At 52.0% G+C, this 22321-nt stretch overlaps 1 protein-coding gene across 2 annotated transcripts in view; it reads right to left on the reverse strand.

Annotated features, from left to right (window-relative positions):
• The window catches only part of LOC138580218 (alpha-2-macroglobulin-like protein 1), a 1051822-nt gene that overhangs the window by 505454 nt on the left and 524047 nt on the right, over positions 1 to 22321 (reverse strand). For both annotated transcript variants that reach the window (XM_069650580.1, XM_069650579.1), the window contains exon 15: positions 3437 to 3586. In XM_069650580.1, the coding sequence (XP_069506681.1) occupies positions 3437 to 3586 (150 nt within the window). The remainder of the gene's footprint in view (positions 1 to 3436; positions 3587 to 22321) is intronic.

Genomic DNA, 22321 nt, shown 5'->3' on the forward strand with positions numbered 1-22321 from the left:
CTAGCATTAAGGCAGAGATCATTGGGGGCACACCACTCTGGATAGCGGACAGACAGTCAGAGATGAGAGAAGGAGATGAGGTGGTGGAAGGGAGCCTGAAAATGAGCTGAGTGTCATCTGCATAGCACAGAAAGTTGGGGCTTAGAGTGGCAATGCGGTGGGCAAGTCGTGCCAGGTATTGGTTGAACAGCCAGGGAGAGAGGTTAGACCCCTGGGGAACACCACAGGTAGAGATAGAGATAGAGGAGAGGAAGGACCCAAGTTGGGCCTGGGAGGGTTGATCGGTGATACCCACGTTATCACGAAGACGGTTGAGCAGGATGGTATGGTTGACCGTGTTAAAGGCAGAAGAGAGATCAAGTAAGATGGAGGTATTGGAATCAAGGTTGGACAGCAAGTCGTCACGGATGTTCAGGAGAGCAGTTTCCATGCTCTGGCAGCTCTGAAGCCAGACTGATGGTCATGGAGACAAGCAACCGATTCAATGTGACAATTAAGCTGTGAGATGGCCAGCTTTTCCAGGACTTTGCCCAGGAAAGGATTGATGGAGATTGTGCAATAGCTAGCTGGGCAGGAGGGGTCGGCTGAGGGTTTCTTAAGAAGAGGGTGCACAAGGGAGTGCTTCAGGGGGGAAGGGAAGACTCCAGTGGTGAAGGAGTGATTGCAGAAGTCAGCCAAAGCAGGAGCCAGGGTGTCAATGTGGTCATTGATGGTTTTAGAGAAACAGGGCAGAGCCTGTTTTGATGAGACTTTCATAGATTGGATTTGTCTAGAAATCTCGTCTGGGGAGAACAGGGGAAAGGCAAAGAACGAGGGAGGAGAGGTGGCCACAGAAGGGCCACAGGAGGAGCAGGGTTTAGAGGGAGGAGGAAGGGAGGAAGAGAGACAGGACATGATGTCCTGAGTTTTTTAGATGAAATGAGAGGCCAGGGCCGTGCAGAGGGCCTGGGAGGGGACAGGAGAGGTAAAGACTGCAGCAGGATTGTCCAGCTCTTTGCAGATTTTAAAGAGTTCGGCTGAGTTTTTGGATGCCGCAGAGACGCAGGCTTGGAAAAGGGCTCTCTTCTTGGAGCAGACAGACAGCCGGTATTGCCTTTGGAGCAGGCAGCAGACCAGTTTGTCAGAGGATGCACAGGAAGCATGGCATTTTCTCTCAGCCACCCTGCACTTGCGATTAAGGGTGACGAGGCCTGAGTCGTACCAGGAGTTGCACTTGGCTTTGGGCTTCAAGCGGATCCTTGTGACAGGGCCAAGAACATCAAAAGTATCAGATATAGCAGAGTGGAGCACAGAAAGGGCTGTGTCAGGGTGTGAGTCAGCCAAAGGGTTAAAGTGGTGGTGAAAGCCTCCACTGACATGCGCTTCATGGGTCACCATACAAGCACGCATTTGATACCAAACAAACCCACCGTAGGATAGGCCCAGGTGTAGCCTCTCCAGGGACTATCTCTTCAAAGACACCTCCCCAACTCACTGAGCCCTGCTTTTCTCTGATCTATGTGCATTAACACTTTTGCAACAGCTACCTTACTCTCCTCTGCTCCTATTGACTTCTCACCCCAACCAAGTCTAACCCGACCCATCCCATGCAGGTCCCAAAGCACCAGGAAGTTAAGAAAATAACATTGTCCTATGTATGACCCATTTAGATAAGAGAACAAACACAAGCATCATCAGTCATCATTAAAGGGGCTCTCCAGCAGATTCACCAACAGGTTATCAGTCAACCAACATTCATCACAACTTCATCTTAATGTCTGGTTTAAGCAAGAACACTGAGCAAACTTCGCCACTAAAGCTCATATTCAAAACCAGCAAAGGCATGTTCATAGGCTCCTGCCCCCGATTAAATGTCAAAGCTCAAGATGGAGGGATATACTAGGGCTAACACCCTGTGTCCCCTCAGTTATTACATGCTTTGAGTTCGGGATGAAGTCTTTGAACTTTTATTGATTATGAAGGAAGTAAACGCTTTTCAAGAATGTACGGATTCCACCTGAAAACACACTTTGTGAATTATAAAGTAGAAATCCTCAGGGAGCGGTCCCTGATTTTTTGAGGAAAGTTGGTTCCCTGCTTTTGAAGAAAGGTCTTACTCTTGAGTACTTAATAACGAACATAGGACGTGCAAACGTCCCTTGATTTGTCAGGATTGCTCTAGTGCGATATCTGGTTGTATTTACATAGCGAAAGTAAGGAAGTAGGAGTAAGGAGCACCTATGTAACGCCATCACCTTCCATTAGACGGCCACTGGTGAGATTTCCTTTGAATTTTCTGTATACTAGACTCCAGCAGTGTATTGGACCTACATTGCTTCAGCATAGTGCACTTTGTAGGTTTTGTGGCCGTGAAATCGGGGCGCTGACATACTCAATTTTAGAGTGCAGGGCATTGTGGTATGAGCGTCTTTCATGTTTTAACCAATTGGCGCATGGTCCCTCTGCTGTTTTTATTTTTGCATTCCGGGCATGGCTCCTTTCGGGGAACTTGTTGAAAATATTTTTTGCTCTTAGGTGATTTCTAAAGAAGATTTGTTTAGTTGAATAAGAAATGTTGATTTTGAGTTTTTTAAAGTGTTGACATGCAAGAAGTGACAGTTGCACATAAGGATGAGACTTTTTAGATTTTAATTTTGTATGACTGATGGTTATGTTATGTTGCGCTTATAACGCGCTGTAGTCTGCAGGCATCAGGGTGCACATATATAACGAAAGACAACAGGCAGACAATGCTAACAAACCATGTACAGGGGCGAGCTTAGAGAATATGAAGGGCTAAGAAATATTCATGGGGATTAAGGCAGTCTATTTATTCAAAAAAGCACGTCTTTAGTCTTTTCCAGAAAGTTTGGGGGTTATATTTAAAATGTAAAATTTGATATATGTGTTGTTTTGTGTAAGGCTTGTATGAAACCATGTACACAAATAAACATAAAACAAGCTTAAGATCATCTTCCAAAGCTAGCAATATCTTCAGCAAGTATATTCATCATCCATTTGACTGTGCATGAACACTAGGCGCTCCGCCAAAGTAACCACACTCTAGCCAGGACCTACATTATCACAACTCACATTTGGATCCCAACCAAAACAGTCAGCAGCTTTTCCCAAAAGGACACTGTTCATCCATCGCATCTCAGCAAGGGAGACCAACTTCAGACATGACAGCAAGAACCCTGCAATATATCACAACACACGCTGGGAAAACAGCGGCACTGGTATCCCGGCTCCAGCAACTTCTGAAGCTTGCACGCAGCACCCGGAGGATCTTCCACACAACATCTTCACCCCTAAGCCTTGAGGATCCCTGCCTTCGGGACAAGCCTTAGTGCTGGGCTCTCAGCACTCTCACTCGCTTCTGCAGGTGCATCTCAAAGATGGCCCTACCTAGAGTACATCCCTGGTGGATTTGGCTCACCGTGCTGAGGATACTCACAGTCTCACTGGTGAAGGCAGCTTCTGGCTTCAAGAGCAGGATGCTCTCATCCAATGCCCGGACGGCGCAGAGAGATAAAGGAGCGGTTGCGATTTGGATGCCTATGAGCGATCCAGGGAGAACCTCTTTCTCTGAAAATCCCAGAGTGGCCTGAAGGAAAGAAAGGAAAGAGCAATCAGCACATCAAAAAAAACAAGACAACACCACAAGACCGGAGAAAGCAGGTGAAGGTAGAAAAAGAAGGAAAGGAGGAGGAGAAGAAGGTCTATACAAATGCATATATAGGTGGAAGAGAGAGAGAGAGAGAATTGTCGTGTGTGCCTGGCGGGGATATAGCAGTTTGATCACTTCCAAAGCTACAAGAGTGGATTGTCTGGTCCTCCATGAAACCATTGTGTCTAAAAGCACTTTATTTTGATGAAATTGGTAATGGGCAGGGGTCGATCATGGAGAAGTCTACAGTAACAGGAGTAACAAATTGTACACATTTATATATAGCCTTACAACATCTATACCACAAAATCACCGCGCCAAGGATGGAAACTAGTCAAGAATCTGATCCCCCCCCTGCCCCTCTCCCCACCGCGCACACGCACAGGCACGGCTAACAAGTGCAAAGCACGCATTTGCATATCTGTTGTACTCACAAGAACCCTGCCCTGAGTGTGCTCAACACCACCCATTAGTAGTAAGACAGGCCCCGATCAAATATTACCCAAGTGGTCAGTACAGCAAAGAAGCACGTCTTTCCAAATGCAGCCCGAGGGTTGGGTATGAAGGAGCCTCCAGGTATCTACACGCGTGGAGCTGCCCCCCGAGTGATGGGAGCTGGTATTTGCACACAGACCTTTGGTTTTGGGTTAGGAGTATGTGTATTTGTGCATCTGTGAGATTTATGTAGGAGATAAGGGCACTTATCTCGTAAGTGAGAGAGGAGCATTTGAAGCCATGGGTATAGAGTAAAGTGCGCCTCGGAGCACTTCATGGGCATGGACCAAAGGTACTTGGGGGCAATTATCAATGTGATCTGAGAAGAGGCCCCTCCCAATAATAGACAGTTTTCCGGGCTAATGCCCTGTGCTTGCTGTGCCACTCAGAATGACATCTATATTACAGAACGGTCAGAATTGCCTGGGAGAGGAGGGTACCATAGTATTGGGAGCATGATGCAACCTCAACCTGCAGGACACCCACCACCCGAAACAAGGACCGGTGGCAGAGTGTCTGCCATCCAGGGTACAGGCATGGCTGCCAGGCACAAACGTTGCCGTCTGCATCAACACCAATCAGCAGGACAGAGGGCTGCACCCGCACCAATCAGCAGGACTGATGGCTGCACCAACACCAATCAGCAGGACAGATGGCTGCACCAGCACCAATCAGCAGGACAGGTGGCTGCACCAACACCAATCAGCAGGACCGATGACTGCACCAACACCAATCAGCAGGACAGGTGGCTGCACCAATACCAATCAGCAGGACAGATGGCTGCACCAACACCAATCAGCAGGACCGATGGCTGCACCAGCACCAATCAGCAGGACGGATGGCTGCACCAGCACCAATCAGCAGGACGGATGGCTGCACCAGCGCCAATCAGCAGGACAGGTGGCTGCACCAGCACCAATCAGCAGGACGGATGGCTGCACCAACACCAATCAACAGGACAGATGGCTGCACCAGCACCAATCAGCAGGACGGATGGCTACACCAGCACCAATCAGCAGGACAGATGGCTGCACCAGCACCAATCAGCAGGACAGGTGGCTGCACCAACACCAATCAGCAGGACAGATGGCTGCACCAACACCAATCAGCAGGACCGATGGCTGCACCAGCACCAATAAGCAGGACAGATGGCTGCACCAGCGCCAATCAGCAGGACAGGTGGCTGCACTAGCACCAATATGAGCAGGACAGATGGCGGCATCAGCACTAATCAGCAGGACAGGTGGCTGCAACAGCACCAATCAGCAGGACAGGTGGCTGCACTAGCACCAATTTGTACAGGACAAATGGCTGAATCAGCACCAATCAGCAGGACAGGGGGCTGCACTAGCACCAATATGAGCAGGACAAATGGCTGAACCAGCACCAATCAGCAGGATAGATGGCGGCATAGGCACCAATCAGCAGGACAGATGGCTGCAACGGCACCAATCTGCAGCACAGATGGCTGCAACAGCACCAATCAGCAGGACAGTTGACTGCACCAGCACACATAGAAACTAACAGCATGATCATGAACGAAGAGTTAAATGTGGTGAGCAGGATGAAAGAACAATGATGCAGTAGCTTGGGGATGGACTCGGAGGTGCTTAGCCCCACTGCCCAAATGAAAAGACGGTTGGGTGAGACGGAAGAAAGTGAATGGGAGCAGAGATGGTGCAAGAAAGGAAGTGGATGGCAGGATGATAGGAGACCAAGGTGAATGGAAATGGCAGAAATGTGCCCGGGCATAGGAAGGATGGGCAAAACATATAAAAATGATTAATGATAGAGAACTAGGAAAGTAAATCAAACAATTATTTCCAAGGAAAGTGCAGACAATGATAAAGATTTCTACGGAAGAAGTATTAGGGAAAACATCAGTGGGTAGATTTCAAGAAGCAGGCATGTCAGGGAAACACATGTCAAGGGAGCGCATGGATGCATGGCTGCCCCTGTAAACCCTTGGTTTGCTTGTGGAAACGAGTCCCCTCTTTAGTGGCACTCGGGGGTGGCACACGCGGCGGAGGATAGTGATGAGTTAAAGAGAACAGCAAGATAGGAAAGAATGAACGCATGGATTGAGGGGGGTCATCAGGGGCAGCAGTAGGATGAGCTTTAGCTGGAACAGCAGAGGTGTCAGACTTGGAAAGAGGGAGAAAGGGGGTCAGAGCAGAATAATAGGCAGCCCAGGGGGGTAGAGGGAGAAGGGGAATTGAGAGTTGAAATTGAAGATCAAAGAAGAGAAACTTGAGAAGAAAAGTAGTTTGCAAAGTCAGCGGCTGAAAGTGATGAGAGAGAGGCAGGATCGGGAGGGGAAGGGTCAAGAATGGGGTTTAGATTAAGGAATAACAGACGGGAGTCAAGAAGAGAATGAAAGTACTGTTGTTTGATAGAGCGTAGTAGGGTGTCCTAGGTAGAGTGAAGAGGAGACATAAGATCAAGGTCATTGGCAGCCATGGACTTAAGCCAATGTCATTCGGCTTGGCGAAGAACCCGGTAAGCCGCTCGAAGACAAGAAGTCATCTGTTGGGCCCCCTCGTGGGGCTGCTTCAAGTATGCCCAATAACCACACAGGAGCCATTGTGCACTCCAACCTTCGCTTTATTCCTCCATAGCCTTACTGGCTTCCCTCTTCCCTTGCCCCTCCCTTTCCTCCCGCTTCCCGCTCCCTCCCATAGTCCTGGGCTCCCCTCTTAAAGGGGCTCTGTCCCTTTTCCCACTTACAACACCTCCCCCTTGCTTAACATGAGACTTCCGTGGTCACATTTGCTCGATAAGACGTTGGGGTCTCTTTGTGGCTCGGTGGGGCCTGCCTGGTTGCTCGTGGGTCTCTTCCACGCTCTCTCGTTGCGGTGCTTCATAAGTCTTTGCTCTCTCCTTTTCCTTCCTCTCAATTGCTTCTCCTTTCATTGGTTCCTGCTCTTCAAAGTATAGCTCGCGGAGGAGGGAGTCCTTTGGCGTCATTTTGCCATAGTCCTCTGTCATAGTTGTCACCTGCTCTCTGTCCCTTGTCGCTAGGATGGGGTCTGTGCGGTTCGTCTGTCCTCTGGCTTTGTTTTCTTCTCCCGCATTTTGCTCGGGCACGTGGTCCTTCTTGTGGGTTACTCCGAATGACCTATAGTGAATGCTGATGAGTGCATGCTGTAGTGCTGTCCGGTGGCTAAGACGGCTGTGCCCTATGGCAGGACTCGGTATCATGCGGATGGCGTCAGACACTCTGCGGCCTCCTTGGGTTGGGTCGCGTCGTGACTGACCTTTTGGCTGTATTGTCTGTGCGGTCCTCCATTGGCCGGCATGGTCCTGGGGTTTGTCTAGGGGTTGTTCTTCCGCCCCTGTCTGGTACAGTTGCCTTGTACCAACGTTTCCTGTGGCTTCCGCATCCCCCCCCCGTACGATATCTCGAAGGGTACTGGGTGGTTGCGATATTCATAGTTCTCTCGCAGAACGGGTGGTGTTCGTGTGCCAAGTGCAGGTCCGTCTCCCTTTTGGTGGGCTATCTCCGTGTAGAGGGGGTGTGCATGTCTGTGACGTCTCGGTGGGCTGGTGTTCGTGGCCTTGATGTCTTTTCTGATCTCTAACCGTGCCATCGGTGGACTAGGGTATCTTGTCTGGGCTGATGGTGTGGGTTGGTTTGCAGAGCTTGTGGGTGGTCCTGTTCTGCACATTCCCTGAAGGTGACCTTCCTGGCCACAGCGCCAGCATGTTCGTCCAACGGCTGGGTATGGTTCTCTGTGTGTGAGTTTCCACCCTCGCTCGAGGAACTGCTCTTTGTTCGAGCTTTGTTGCCGGTGTCTTCCAGGTTTCCTCTTTCTCCAGGGTCGAGTGGGCTTAGACTGTTGTGGTTGCCCTTCTGTGAGGGCTGCGATGATGTTGCTTTCAACGTTTCTTTCAATGGCGGCTGCCTGTGCTTCAATTCTCTCGTATGTCTTCGCCAGATTCAGTGTTTTCGCCAGGGACAGGGGCTTTTGGAGAAGGTGTTTTCTGAGCGTTGACGAGGTGCACCCTTCTATGATCCGCAGTCTTATAGCATCTTCATCGTTGAAGTTGGCGAAGTCGCAGTTTATTATTTTCTGCTGGAGACGTAAGACGAATTCTCCAATGGATTCGTGCGGACGCTGCCTGTGTTGGTTGAATTCAAGGCGTTCGTAGTCTTTGTTGGATCCTACTATCAGCTTGTCGTTGACTGCCTCGAGGAGACGTTGGTATGTTGTTTTGTCTGTAGCTGGGATTGTCTTGATGATGTCCTTTACCTCTTTTCCTACCAAGTTCCTAAATATGCTGAGTTTGTTTGGTGGGTCTTTGTTCCCTATTGCTCCTAGGAAGTCTTCAAACTCTTCGATCCATTCTTCCCACCTTGTTCCTTGGTCGTGGCGCGGGTGCAAGGCGAATGGGTCGGGTCTTCTCATGGCGGCAGCATGTGATGTGAGGCCCAGGCTTGCCAGTGTTTGCACCTCTGCGTCGGCGTCTGCTTGTGTGTGGTCGGTCATGGTGTGGGCGCGTTGTGGTGCTCCACGGGGCGGTAGGTCCTTGGTTGTCACTCCTGGCTTTCGCTCCTGGCTTTCTGGATGGTCATGGGCAGTTGGTTGGCCTGTGGCGTGGTTACTCGTATTCTCGTGTTGAGCGGCGGCAGTTCAGGTGCAGCTTTACTCTTGTGGGCTGTTGGTAGTATCCAAATGGGTTTCCTTGGTCCTTTGTAGTCTGCAGGGGTGTGAGAGGCGTGATGGCTCTCCACCTTGTGGTTGACCTTGTGGTGGTGATGCACAAATTGTGTTGGTATTGTCCTTCTGTGGCCCTGTCACGTTTCTGCACCGGTGGCAGGGTCTTGTGACTTGGGCTGGGAGGCCTCCTGGCTTGCAGTGTGGTGGCAGGTGGCTCAAGTTTATACGCAGCCTCAACTCTGGTGGGGTTGTTGGCCGTGTTCGATGTGAGGTGGCACCCTATCCAGTTGATCCGCGTAGTGGGGCTGCTGTGATGTGGTTGGCAACACGTGTGGCCTGCGTGGCGTGGTCTGCGCACGTGTGCTGCTGTCCCTTCTTTCCTTCATGAGGCCCATTAGTGGGTCCGTGGGCTGGCGTCCCGGGGCCAGCAGGGTGTCCTGTGACACTGTTGGGCCCGTTTCCTTGCTTCGTTTGGGACCTCTTTCTTTTCCTCGTATCCCAAGTCTGTTCCTTCGCTATCTTATTATACATGTGTATTTTTTTTTTTTTTTTTTTTTGGCGCTCACGCGAGCGTTTCCCTTTCTGTTTGACTGTCACTTTGTGGGAGACACGGGGATCTCGGGGATTCCCTTTTCCCTTTTTTTTTTTTGAATGTCACGTCCTTTGTGGGAGACACGGGGTTTCCCTTTCCCTTTTTTTCGGATGTCACTGTGTGGGAGACACGGGGATTCCCTGGTTTGTGGCCGTTCCCTTCCCGACCCCCGACAGAACACCTTACTTGGTGGGGTGTGGCCGCCGCGGTCCGTTGTCTTCCTTTCTTCCTGCTGCCGATGGCGGGATGAAGAGGTGGATCAGCTGGGCCTGCTGCGCTGACGCGGGTGCTGCAGACGCGGTCTTCTCCCTTCTTGTCCGGCGGCTCCGCAGCCGCTGGTCCTTCCCTCCAGAGGCGCACGGGCCTCTTGGTGGATGCCAGGCACACGGGCCCGCGAGGTCGTTCCTCCTGGTCTGCTGCCGTCGGTTCCTCCACTGGGCTCACGGCCCTCCTACGTTGCTGGGCGCACGGGCCCCCCTCCGCTGCAGGCGCACAGGCCCTCGGGCACACGGGCCCCCGAATGCGGCTGGGCACACGGGCCCCCAATCACCGCTGGGCGCACGGGCCCTCAATCACTGCAGGCACACGGGCCCCCGGATGCTGCTGGGCACACGGGCCCTCCGGCAGGCACACAGGCCACTGCACTATTGTAGGGCGCACAGGCCCGCTAAAGCTGTTGGGCACACGGGCCCGATGACACTGGGCGCGCAGGCCCGCTGTAGGGCGCACAGGCCCACCTCCCACTGCCGGGCACACGGGCCCACCACGAGGGCACACTGGCCCATTTACTCTGGGCGCACAGGCCCGCTGCAGAGCTCACAGGCCCACCTCCTCTTGCCGGGCGCTCTGGCCCACCGTTGTTCCGAGCTCACGTGCTCACTGCAGGGCTCACGGGCCCCTCACTGCTGCTGGGCACACGGGCCCACTGCTGCTGGGCACACGGGCCCATCACTGCTGCTGGGCACACGGGCCCACTGCTGCTGGGCACACGGGCCCATCACTGCTGCTGGGCACACGGGCCCCTCGCTCCTTGTTCCCAGGGACTTCTCTCGTCCATTTTCTTCACGGCGTGGGACGTTTCCCTTCGTCGCCAGTTGTTGGGCCCCCTCGTGGGGCTGCTTCAAGTATGCCCAATAACCACACAGGAGCCATTGTGCACTCCAACCTTCGCTTTATTCCTCCATAGCCTTACTGGCTTCCCTCTTCCCTTGCCCCTCCCTTTCCTCCCGCTTCCCGCTCCCTCCCATAGTCCTGGGCTCCCCTCTTAAAGGGGCTCTGTCCCTTTTCCCACTTACAACATCATCCAGGGTTGGGATGGTTTATGTGAGTGTCGGAAGGGAGTACAAGAATGGAGAAGATCAAGGGTGTTTATTGAACTATCAGAGAGAAGTAAAGAAGAAGAGTCAGTTGAATGAGATGCAAACATGTCAAAGAGAGTGGAGAAGTGAGGTAATAGCAGATGAGAAAATTAAAGTACAACATTTTCTAAGATCACAACGAAGAATATTCAAGGAGGATGGGGACACGGAAAGCAGAGAATGAGGAAAGGAGAATGAGAATGATTAAAAAAAATTGATCAGAGAGACGCTACTGAGGACGAATCAGGGATGGTCAAAAAAGTTAGGTTGGATGAGGAGCCAGAAATGTGGGAGCGGGAGAGGGAATTTTGTCTAGAGAGTATGACCAGAGAATAGGAATTAGGGGAACAGATGTATGGGATGAGAGAAGATGAAGCTTATAACTGCCAACTAAACATAGAGGGCGATCGGATTGGGAGAAGGCAGGAAAGAAGTAAATGAAGACCATCACAAAATGAGGATGCAGGATTAGGAGATCGATGGATCACCAGGAAAGTGAGTGCTCCAGGTGAGGAATAGATAGCGTCGTGATATTCAAAGGATGGAAAGGTTGGTAAAAGCAAGAACAGGGAGAGCAGACTTGGGGGTACAGAAGATAAGATGCACACTCCTCTGCCATTACCAGACAGATGGGGGGGGGGTTGGTGGTGGGAAAATGAGTGAAAGGAGAAAAGTGCAGTTGAAATGGCAGTGTTGGAGGGAGGCAGTCAGGTTTCTGTTAAACAGAGAAAGTGTAGATGAAGGCGAGAAAATGTGTCAAGAGTAGAGTGGGATTTGTTATTAAGTGAACCAGAATTCTAGAGGGCCACATTGACGGTTCGAGAAAGATCGAGAGAGGGGGATAGACAGTACTACCATGGTTACGAGAGGAGGGGTGGAACAGAAGATAGTGATTGGAATGTGAGCTAGAGGAGGCATAGAAAGAAAATGGAGTGGGAAGGAAGGGCAGGAAGCCAGTGTTATTGAACAAGAATGCACTGCCGACATGCCAAAGACTGTTGAAGGAAGACCCTCCACTGATGGAAGGAGGGGGGGGGGGCGTGCGAAAGGGCAATGGGCGGTTGCACCAGGTATAGTACAGCACTGAGGTAGCAGAAGGAGAGAATAGTGGAGAGCACAATGAAATAGACTAGCGGGGGCTGCTACCATCAGCAAACAGCTGGGATGTTGCCTGGACCTCACCGGGACTTTGCCTCAGAAGAAGAGATTTTATGCTTCCAGGGGGCTGTGGGGAGGTGGCGACACAGGAGAGGCTCAAGCTGATCGAGCTTATCTCGTGCCTCAAGCCGCACAGCACGGGAGTAGACGGGCCAGAACAAGGCCTAAGAGCAGTCCAGGAACAAAGCGGGGAAGAACACCTGCAGAGACACCACACGCCCATCCCTGCAAGCAGAAGGACTCCCAGGAAACAGCTATATACTCAATTGGCGCAAATACACGCAGTTGAATAGCAGGCCGAGGAGCAAGGGATGCCTTGATGCAAGAATGGTCCTCAGAGCAAGGATGGGCATCAGAGCTGGCAGGGGCATTGGATAGGGATGCTCCTCATGGAAGAGATGTGCTATGGGGCAGGCAAGAACATCAAGATTACAAAAGATATTATAACACAATCGGCCAACATGCAGGAAACTCAGCACTTATTTAACTTTCAAGCCATTGTGTTGTTGAAATACATCTTAATTATAAAAACATCCTAAAAGCACAACATTGCACTTTCCCCATGATTAACAGCTATTGGGGTTTCATAAATGAAATCCTGAGTGCAGTTTTGCTATACAGTAGGTCACAGTGACTGCAGTGTCCTGTGGCCAAGGTTCAAAGAAAACGTGCCATGGGTTTATGGTAGACTGATATTAAGTATTGTTAGGGAGAATTCTCTTATAAGGCTAATTTCCCAAACCTAGTGAGTCCCCCAGCAGCTTTACTGGATTTTTGGGGTTTGTTTTTTTCTCCTGCTAAGAGTGAGACTCTTTTTCTCCCACTATTAGGCATGATTTGAGGTATGTCTTTGACGTCTTGTGTGCTTATGGGCTATGTTTTTTTTTTACTCCATAGGGTATCATCTGTTTTTGGGTATGTGTTACACAGCACCCTCAGTGCAGTAACAGAGGGGTGTCATAGTGACCCCCAAACATAGACTCCATACCGTGGGACTGACTACTGTCTCCCAGGGCATGTAAAGTCACCATTGACTTTACTAGTCCATAATTGTGAACAGAACCAGTAAAAACCATCATATTGTGGACGTACTGGAAGGGGTTAATTGGATTACCCCTGGGTCTGTTTTCAAGGGGGCACTGTCCAGTCCCCCTTGTTGAGTTTCTGGCTGGTAGCAGTGGTTACCACGCAAAATATTCCACCGGAATATTTCCTATGGGATTTTCCCATTGATTTTACACGCACCACTTTTTGGTGCAATGTTAAAGATATCGCTGGTTTATTTATTTAATATTAAATCACTGATTGGGTCTTTTTGCCAGAGCTCTTTTCTAAAATGGCGTTTGTGTCCGTCTCTGTAACTCCTGTGATGCCCCGGGTAAGCCCCGTGATGGCGTGCGGGCCCCCAGGGTCTAAGCACCAGCGCGCGCGGGCGAGCGCGCAAGAACGCACGCCGGAGACGTCTGGTTGTTCCGGTGCTCCGGCGCGAACTGCCGGGCACCGCCTTTATTATCATATCACGCATGCGCCGGCCTGCTGGGCCGCGCATGCGCACCTCGTGTAATACATACACAACATCCCTCCTTTTCCCCAAACAACAAACACATTGAACAGTGGAACCAACGTGGCTCAAATCAAACTGTACTTAACAGGGCTTGTTACTCATGCCGCTGAGTCCATGATGAAATCCTGGAATCTTTGCGGCGGACGACGTCCTTCCCTGCGCGGGTACCTGGGTGAACCTCTCTCGGGGTTCTCTGGTCCCCCGGGGTCCTCTGGCGGCTCACCGCCTCCTTGCGGCGCCTCTGCTGTTTGTCCTTGGTTAGGATTGATTCCTTCTTCCACTGCCACAGGTCCTATGCGCTTGAAGAAGGATACGTTCCTTGTTACTGTACCCCGCGCATTTGCAGCTGTGACCATTGACCCTTTGACATGAGTCACTCCCATTGGTTGGGTTTCGTAAGTCATCGAGAGTTTTCCTTCCGGTTTCCTATTCCGGACTACGACAGTGTCTCCTACCGCTATCTCTCTTTCTGGCAACCTCCGCCTTATTGTTTCGTTCTCGTTCCTTGCTGCTCTTTCTGCTGTCACCCGTGCACTATCGATCACTCCCGGGTGTCTGTCTCCCGCTTCGGGTATTAGCCCTCTGGGTATTCGCCTGAACAGCGCCTCGGCGGGTGCGATTCCGGTGGATCGATGTGGGGTGGACCGGTATTCACGAAGGAAGTCAATTAGATTGTGTCGTAGGTCCTCCCCTCCATTGACGGAAATTCGGAAGACCTTGTTCAGTGTTCGCATGAACCGCTCAACCTCCCCATTGGCCCTTGGCCATAGCGGGGTTACCTTCCGGTGCTTTATTCCTCGTTCTTCGCAATACCTAGCAAACTGCTGTCCTTGGAATGGTGCACCGTTGTCTGAGCAGATCTCAAAGGGGAATCCATGGGTGGCGAAGCTTTTGTCCATTGCCAGGATGGTGTGATCACTGGCGGTGGATTCTACGAGCTCCACCTCCGGATACCTCGACCACTGGTCTGTGACCACCAGGAAATATAGACCCCTTCAAGTCGAGCCGAAGTCCGCGTGCACCGTTCTCCATGGTACGTCACTCCGCTCCATGGCCTGAATGGGTGGGCCCCTTTCCACAGGACTCGTAGCTTGGCAGGGAATGCAGGTCCTCACAAACTCGGCCACCCAGTGCTCTAGATCGGGAAACCAGACCTTCAGCCTGAGGCGTGCCTTCATTTTGGCCATGCCCTGGTGTCCTGTGTGGGCCAAATCGAGGACCCTCATGACCAGTGACCTGGGGAGCACGATTTGGTGCCCTCGCAGTAACAGACCGTCTGTGGACACCGAGAGCTCGTGTCGAGCTTTCCACAGCAACTGCAGGTCCCTTTGCACATCCGGGTTCCTCCTGGCGTTGTTCAAAAGGATGTCCCACCACTCTCCTGTGGCCACTGCCCCTTTCACCCTCAGGAACGCCTCGTCTGAGTTCGAGTCGTCCGCAATGTCCTGTCTCGATAAGGCCACGGGCAGGGCCGATTCAATGACGAGGTGTACGGCGTCCCCAGTGTCGGTCATCTCCACGGGACTCTGGGTGTCCCTCGTGCCTGGATGGAGAGAAAGATAATCGGTGGGGTTATGCGTCCCTGGGCGGTATACCAGCTTGACGCCGTATTCCATGAGTGATAGCATCCATCTCTCGATGCGGGGTGGTGGCTTGGATGATGTTCCCGACAAAATAGGAATCAGGGGTTTATGGTCAGTCACCACGACAACAGGTTTGCCGAGGATGTATATTCTGAAGTGTTTGCACCCCCACAGGATGGCAAGGGCTTCCCTTTCTATCTGGGAATATCTCCTCTCCGTGTCAGTGAGGGCTTTGCTGGCATATGCTATGGGCCTCATGACCCCCAGTTCGTCTGCCTGCATGAGGACTGCCCCCAGTCCTACCGGGCTGGCATCGACCACAATCTCCGATTCCCGGCTAGGATTGAAATAGGCCATTATTTCCTGCTCTGACATGGCTTCTTTGATGGTCCTGAAGGATCGTTGTTCATTCTCAGTCCACTGCCAGGCCACGTCGTTCCTGGTGAGTGCCCTCAGTGGTTCCGACAGAGAGGCCAAGTCCTTGATAAAACGGCCGCAGTAGTTGACCATCCCTAAGAAGCTCTGTACTTCAGCCGGTGATGTGGGTGGAGGTGCCTCTCTAATGTCCTTAACTTTTCCAGGATCCGGGGATATGCCCCCAGCGTGAAAGGTGAACCCAAAGAATTCCAGTCGGTCTTTTAGGAATTCGCACTTCTCTTTGTGCAGAGTCAAACCCACCGCCTGTAGTCTCTCAAAAGTGTTCTCCAGCCGTTTAAGGTGTTCCACTTCTGACCTGGCAAAGACTAAGATGTCGTCGGACATGTTTATGACTCCTTTTAGTCCGGACAGGGCTCCTCTGATGGCGTTTTGGAAAACCTCTGCCGCGGACGAGATTCCAAAGTTTAATCTTTTGTACTGATACAACCCCTCATGAGTTGTGAATGTTGTAATGTACCTCGACTCGGGATGTAACTCTAACTGGTGATACCCAGACCTTAGGTCCAGTTTAGAAAAGACTTTGGCACCTTGGAGTTCTCCGACGACGTCATCTAGAGTGGGTGTGAGATGACGCTCCCTTTTTATGGCGGCATTTGGGAGCCTCATGTCCACACAAATGCGTACTGCCCCCGGTTGCTTCGGCTTTGGGGCCACCATGATAGGCGAAACCCAAGGGGTGGGACCTTCTACTCTTTCAATAATGTCCCGGTCGACCAGCTGCTGCAATTCCTCCTCCACTTGGGCTCTTCAGTGAAAAGGAATACGGCGATGTTTGAGGGCCGTCGGCCTCACGGACTTGTCAATATGTAAGCGTATGGGCTCTGCTTTCAGCTTTCCAATGCCCTTGAAGAGTGCTTCAAATCTGTGTAGCATGCCTTCCAGATCGGCGTGGTATACTCCAAACGAGAAGTGGACAATGTTGAGTGCTTCTGATGCCGCACAGCTCAATGCTTTAATGGTGTTCTGTCCATGAGATACTGGGGCTACAAACACACCTTGGATGGGTAGAGGTGTTTCCCCTCCGAAAGCATATATTTGCGCCATGGACGCTGACAGCTCCGGTGGGCCTGGCAGGGCCTCGTAATGTTTGGTGGCCAGCACACAGACTGACGCCCCAGTGTCTATGAGAATGGGGGTGGGGACGTCATCGATGTTAACAGTGCATGTGGGTTGACGTCTCGTGCCAGGACCTTTCCATATGCTGGAAATGAAGAAAATCTCTTCCTCCTCCTCCTCCTCCTCTGCGATGTCCAGGTCCTGCAGACCCTGATCAATCGATGAGATGCCTCTCACTCTGCGAGCGCTTCCACGTCCAACTCTCTCCGGTCCTCTTCCTGCCGCTACAGGGGCGGCAGCCCTGCACATCCTTGCATAGTGCCCTGGTGTGCCACACCGGCCGCACGTTCTCGACTTAGCTGGGCATTCTCCTCCGTGGGGAAGATCATATCCACAGTAGGAGCAAGATGAGGCGTTACCTGGTGTGGGCGGGGCATCAGGCCTTCTCGGCACCCATTTCGACCTTCCCATTGCCGATCGTCCCACAGCAAATGTATCTTCATCATTCTTAGGTCGCATGGCGGCGTCCATTTTCGCACCGCTGGTTTCTGCCAGCTCCTGTGCCCTTCCCAGGTCCAAAATTTGCTGGAGGGTCAGACCAGGTTCCCTCAGTACTTGCCTTCTAAGTTTGCCGGAGCTGCACCCCTGCAATAGCTGGTTACGGACCATTTCCTCCTCATCGACCCATCTGCAGGAGGTCGCCAGGTGCCTCAAACGAGCACAGAATTTGTCTAGAGGCTCGTCGTCTAATTGTCTTTCGGCACCCATGACAAATCTATCAAAATCAACATTTGCCATGGGGAGAAAATGGTCTTTGAGTGCCTGCTTGACTGCGTCATACGTGACCGCAGGGATGACGAGAGAATCGTAAATCTTGTGGACCTCTGCGGCTGCCGAGTAGATCATAGTCGCAACTTTGGTATCATCATCGTTCACCCCAGATGCCCTGAAGAACATATCCAACCTCTTGACCCACAGCAGCCACTTTGGGCCCAGTTTGGAAGGGGGGCCAGTTGTATCGAATTCAGGCATGGGGGCCAGGGAGCTGCGTGATCTGCCCAGAATTGGGGCTACGGCCCCCTCATCATCAGTCTCTTCGCCCATTTCTGCACCACGTACTCACAATTGTCTTTTCCTAGAATGATGGGCAGCTTGTCCTGGACTTGTAGTAGTGCTGGGGTGTAGAAACCCACTTCTTTCTTTTTCGGTGCCACAGCCCTGCGCCTGCAGGACTGTGGGAGTTCCAAAAATTGAGTTATTTCCCTAAAATACAGCTGGCAAGTGGCGCACGAGCACCCTCTCGGGCCGCAACCACTGCAACTGTGTGTGAAGAGAGGAGCGAGTGGAAAAACAAAATGGCCGCCGGCACTCAGCGGGTCCGTAATACGGAAGAGCTTTCCGTCTCTCCGAGGCTGTCGGAGCAGGGAAAGTAATCCGTACCTCCTCGTCGCCAGTGTGAGGCCCCGGGTAAGCCCCGTGATGGCGTGCGGGCCCCCAGGGTCTAAGCACCAGCGCGCACGGGCGGGCGCGCAAGAACGCACGCCGGAGACGTCTGGTTGTTCCGGTGCTCCGGCGCGAACTGCCGGGCACCGCCTTTATTATCATAACGCGCATGCGCCGGCCTGCTGGGCCGCGCATGCGTACCTCGTGTAATACGTACACAACAACTCCAACCAAGGTCGGGCCCTTTGTTCCACTTTTTGGCGGGCTTCTCCACAGAAGCCCTCCAACTGGTGCCACTCTGTCCGGGTTCCACAGGATGTGTGGGTGGGGGAATTGACACCATGGACTTCGTTGCCTTAGCAACCCAAGTCACACTCTGTTCTGATTGGGCCAGTGGTGAGCCGCCCGGCTCACCACTTAGCATGTTTGAGTGACAGCTAGGCTGTTGAATGGGGGGTTTTCTGCATAAAAGCAGGGCCTTTGGGACTGGAACTTCAGAAGTCGCCACAGGACCTAAGAAATCAGAAGAGGGGAGAAGCTGAGCCATCTGCAATGACGACACCACCAGTGGAGCCCTGCTGCAACAACCTCACCACTTTCCCGATGAAAAGAGGAGATCTTCTGCTGGAAGAGTCTTCTCCCTCTGAGCTGGTGGGATCAACCAGTTCGCCATTTCTCCTTCCAGGATGTCTCTTGGTCGAATCGCCCTTGCCAAGCACCCTGGCGGCCAGATAGCCAAGTTTCACCACTGTGACCGCGAATACCAGGAATGCACCGTTTAACCGACGAACTCCGCGGCTGGTTTCTTCCCTGGGCAGTGCAACGACTCCAAGATTCCTCCTCGACGAGATCCTATCTTCCCCTGGTCGAAACCACGAACTGCACCCGGTGCCAGGAACAACTGCCACCATTGGAGCTTCCTCAACTTTAAAGGTACTGTGTTCCATCTGGCCTCCCTTTCTACGGTTTGCTCAAGGTGACCCTTAAATCCTTGGCTTTCCAGACCTTCTAACTTTATCTTTTGAACCACCCCAACTTCTTTTGAACATTCCTACAAAGACTTGAATGCATTGCTAAACCGTGTGCACATTTCGCCTTGCTCCATTCAAAGTGGGCCTGGCCTATGAACTTCGGCTCTACAGTATACCCTGCCTTCAGTAACTTGATTTTGTCTCTTAAAAGTGTTGGGAACTGTTTTATTTTTATGGCCTGTCTTTTTCTCTCCCTTTAACCTAATATTGGAGTGCCATCTAAGTTACACGCTTACCTCTGTTTTGACAAAAAGTTGTGTTTTAACTTAGACTTGTCTAAATAATTCTTAAGGGAGGTGTGTATACTTTTCTGATTGTGTTTTGAACTTGCTTTGATTAATAGTGCTAGTGTACTTTCTAAAGTGTGTGTTAAATAAATAATTATATACTTTTGATACCAAGCTCTGGTCAGTGTTTGCTTGTTCTACTGTGTTTTTGGCCCTATTGTGTATCCTCTGTATACTGCCTAACTCTTCTTGAGAGAAGTCCGACTGCTCAGCCACAGCTACCAGGTAAATCTGGGTGGTGCAGACTGCTACCAATTGGGTTTACTGCTTACTCCTGTCGTCTTAATCTTTTTGCAGTGGTCCCCAAGGGAACTGCACAGGATTCTGCCTAACAAGTATGTGGGTTACTTGAAGACAATTATAATGAGCAATTACAACTTGTGCAAGGACTGTCATTCATATGTCCATTACTCTCTTCCCTTTGACTGGACCACCTGGCAATTGACTAACGTCTTTGGGCTGCTAATTGCCCTACACTTCTTTCTTGCGTTGGCCGAGGCGCCGCTCCTTGATTGCATGTGTCAGGAGGTCGCTCTTCTTGGTAGCAAGTGCCACTGATTATGTCTTGAAGGACCCCTGGGTCACAGGTCAAAATTCCAGTCTTGCATTGACTTTGTGTCAGACCTCTCTGGCTCTTGAAATGGCAAGACTCGTGCACACCGTGAGCTTCGCCATGGCTGCTGTTGGCAATCTCTACCTCAGCCTCTGCCACGATGCAGATGCCCCACCACTACCAGCCCTTAGGCTTGGGCACTTCCTCCTTTTCCTGGCCTCCCTTGCTCTTTGCCTTCTCCTCACCCTCTCCTGATTTCCAGCCACTGCATACTGCTTGCCCTCGTTGTTCTCTTACTCCCTCCTTCCTTACCTCCATGTGGTTGTTATTCCCTTTCACACACACTCTCTCGCCTGCTCACTCTCCACTCGCATATTCTCCTCGCTGTCCTTCAGCACCTACATGCCAACCTCCTCCACTCGTACTCCTTCTTTACTTCCCCTTCCCCTCCAGCACCTCTTTCTCCTCCTCCTCCATCTCCTCCAGCATATCATCTCCTACTTCCTTCTCCTGCTTTGCCCCAATCTTTCCAACAGTTTCCTCACTGTGTCCCGATTTTTTCTCCTCCCTTCTTGTATTGCTTCACCACCAACTATCTTTCTCTCCTTCTGCTTGCCTTCCCCCTCGCTCATCTGTAGCACCTCCCCGCAACACTGAACCCCCACTTCCTTCTTGTTCCAACACCATGCGGTACCCACACTGAGCATATAACTCTGGGACTAGCTATACTCACGACCCCCTGCCTTTTCTATAATTGCAAATCTATGCTTATGGCACTCGGTAAGGAGAGCGTGTGATTGGTTCCTGAAATAACAATCTATCATTTCAGCTGTTTACATCTGTGGCTGTGTGTGGAGCCGCACTCTGAGCGCTCGTAAGGGTGCTCTACCATGTTTCACTTTGTTGTTGCCACAGTCTAATGCTTTGTCTCCTGATGATCTGTTGCCAAATCTGCCTTGATCCAGGCTCCTGCTGGCATCCGTGAGCATGAAGTTGGTGTGCACTGCCTTCACTTCTTGACAACCAATGATGAATGCCTGCCATCAAAGCGGTTCCTTTGTTAAAGTTTCTTGTGTCAGTGGGGGCTTCAAGGACACTCTCTTCGACAACGTCGTTGGTGTTGGTTGGAGTGCTACAAGTCCAAGGAGCAAAGGCGACTGTGCTCACAGAGGTAAAGCTTTCACAGGTCCATGTATGTTAGAGACAGGATTAGCACAGCTTTGAGCAGAGGTACGCATCCTTTAGACCTGAGCACTGCTGCACTGTTGCCATCCCTGGAGCTCGATGAGTATGTCCTCCTTATTTCCACGTACATTTGGCCATTTGTTGTCGGCCCGTGCCCAGTAGCAGGCCCCTTTCTTCCTCTCCTTCCCCGCACCCTCTTCCTGCTTCCCCTGCCCTCCCGCCTTCTGACCCGCCCTCCACCGCTCCCATTGGTCCATTGATAGTGGCCGCTGAGTCTAGTGACTCGCGTGTCCCCACCGACTCCATTGCCATCTCTGGAGCTCGGTGAGTGTGTACGCCTTATTCCCGCGTAATTATGCCCATTTGTTGTCAGCCCATGCCCAAGAGCAAGCCCCTTGCTTCCTCTGTCTCCCCGCACCCTCTTCCTGATTCCCCTGCCCTCCCACCTCCCGACCCGCCCTCCACCGCTCCCATTGGTCCATTGATAGTGGCCGCTGAGTCTAGTGACTCGCGTGTCCCCACAGACTCCATTGCCATCCCTGGAGCTCGGTGAGTGTGTACGCCTTATTTCCGCGTAATTTTGCCCATTTGTTGTCGGCCTGTGCCCAGGAGCAGGCCCCTTGCTTCCTCTCCCTCCCCGCACCCTCTTCCTGATTCCCCTGACCTCCCGCCTCCCGACCTACCCTCCCCCACTCCCATTGGTCCATTGACAGTGGCCGCTGAGTCTAGTGGCTCGCGTGTCCCCACCGGCTCCATTGCCATCCCTGGAGCTCAGTGAGTGTGTACGCCTTCTTTCCGCATAATTTTGTCCATTTGTTGTCGGCCTGTGCCCTGGAGCAGGCCCCTTGCTTCCTCTCCCTCCCTGCACCCTCTTCCTGATTCCCCTGCCCTCCCGCATCCCGACCCTTTCTCCCCCACTCCCATTGGTCCATTGATAGTGGCCGTTGAGTCTAGTGACTCACGTGTCCCCACCGGCTCCATTGCCATCCTGGAGCTCGGTGAGTGTGTATGCCTTATTTCCGCGTTGGCCCGTGCCCAGGAGCAGGCCCCTTGCTTCCTCTCCCTCCCCGCACCCTCTTCCTGATTCCCCTGCACTCCCGCCTCCCGACCCGCCCTCCCCTGCTCCCATTGGTCCATTGATCGTGGCCGCTGAGTCTAGTGACTCGCATGTCCCCACCGGCATAATTGCCTTCACTGGAGCTCGGTGAGTGTGTACGCCTTATTTCCACGTACATTTGCCCATTTCTTGTTGGCCCGTGCCTAGCAGC

Source organism: Ambystoma mexicanum, chromosome 3p, assembly GCF_040938575.1.
Source record: "Ambystoma mexicanum isolate Mex_15411 chromosome 3p, UKY_AmexF1_1, whole genome shotgun sequence".
NCBI lineage: Eukaryota > Metazoa > Chordata > Amphibia > Caudata > Ambystomatidae > Ambystoma > Ambystoma mexicanum.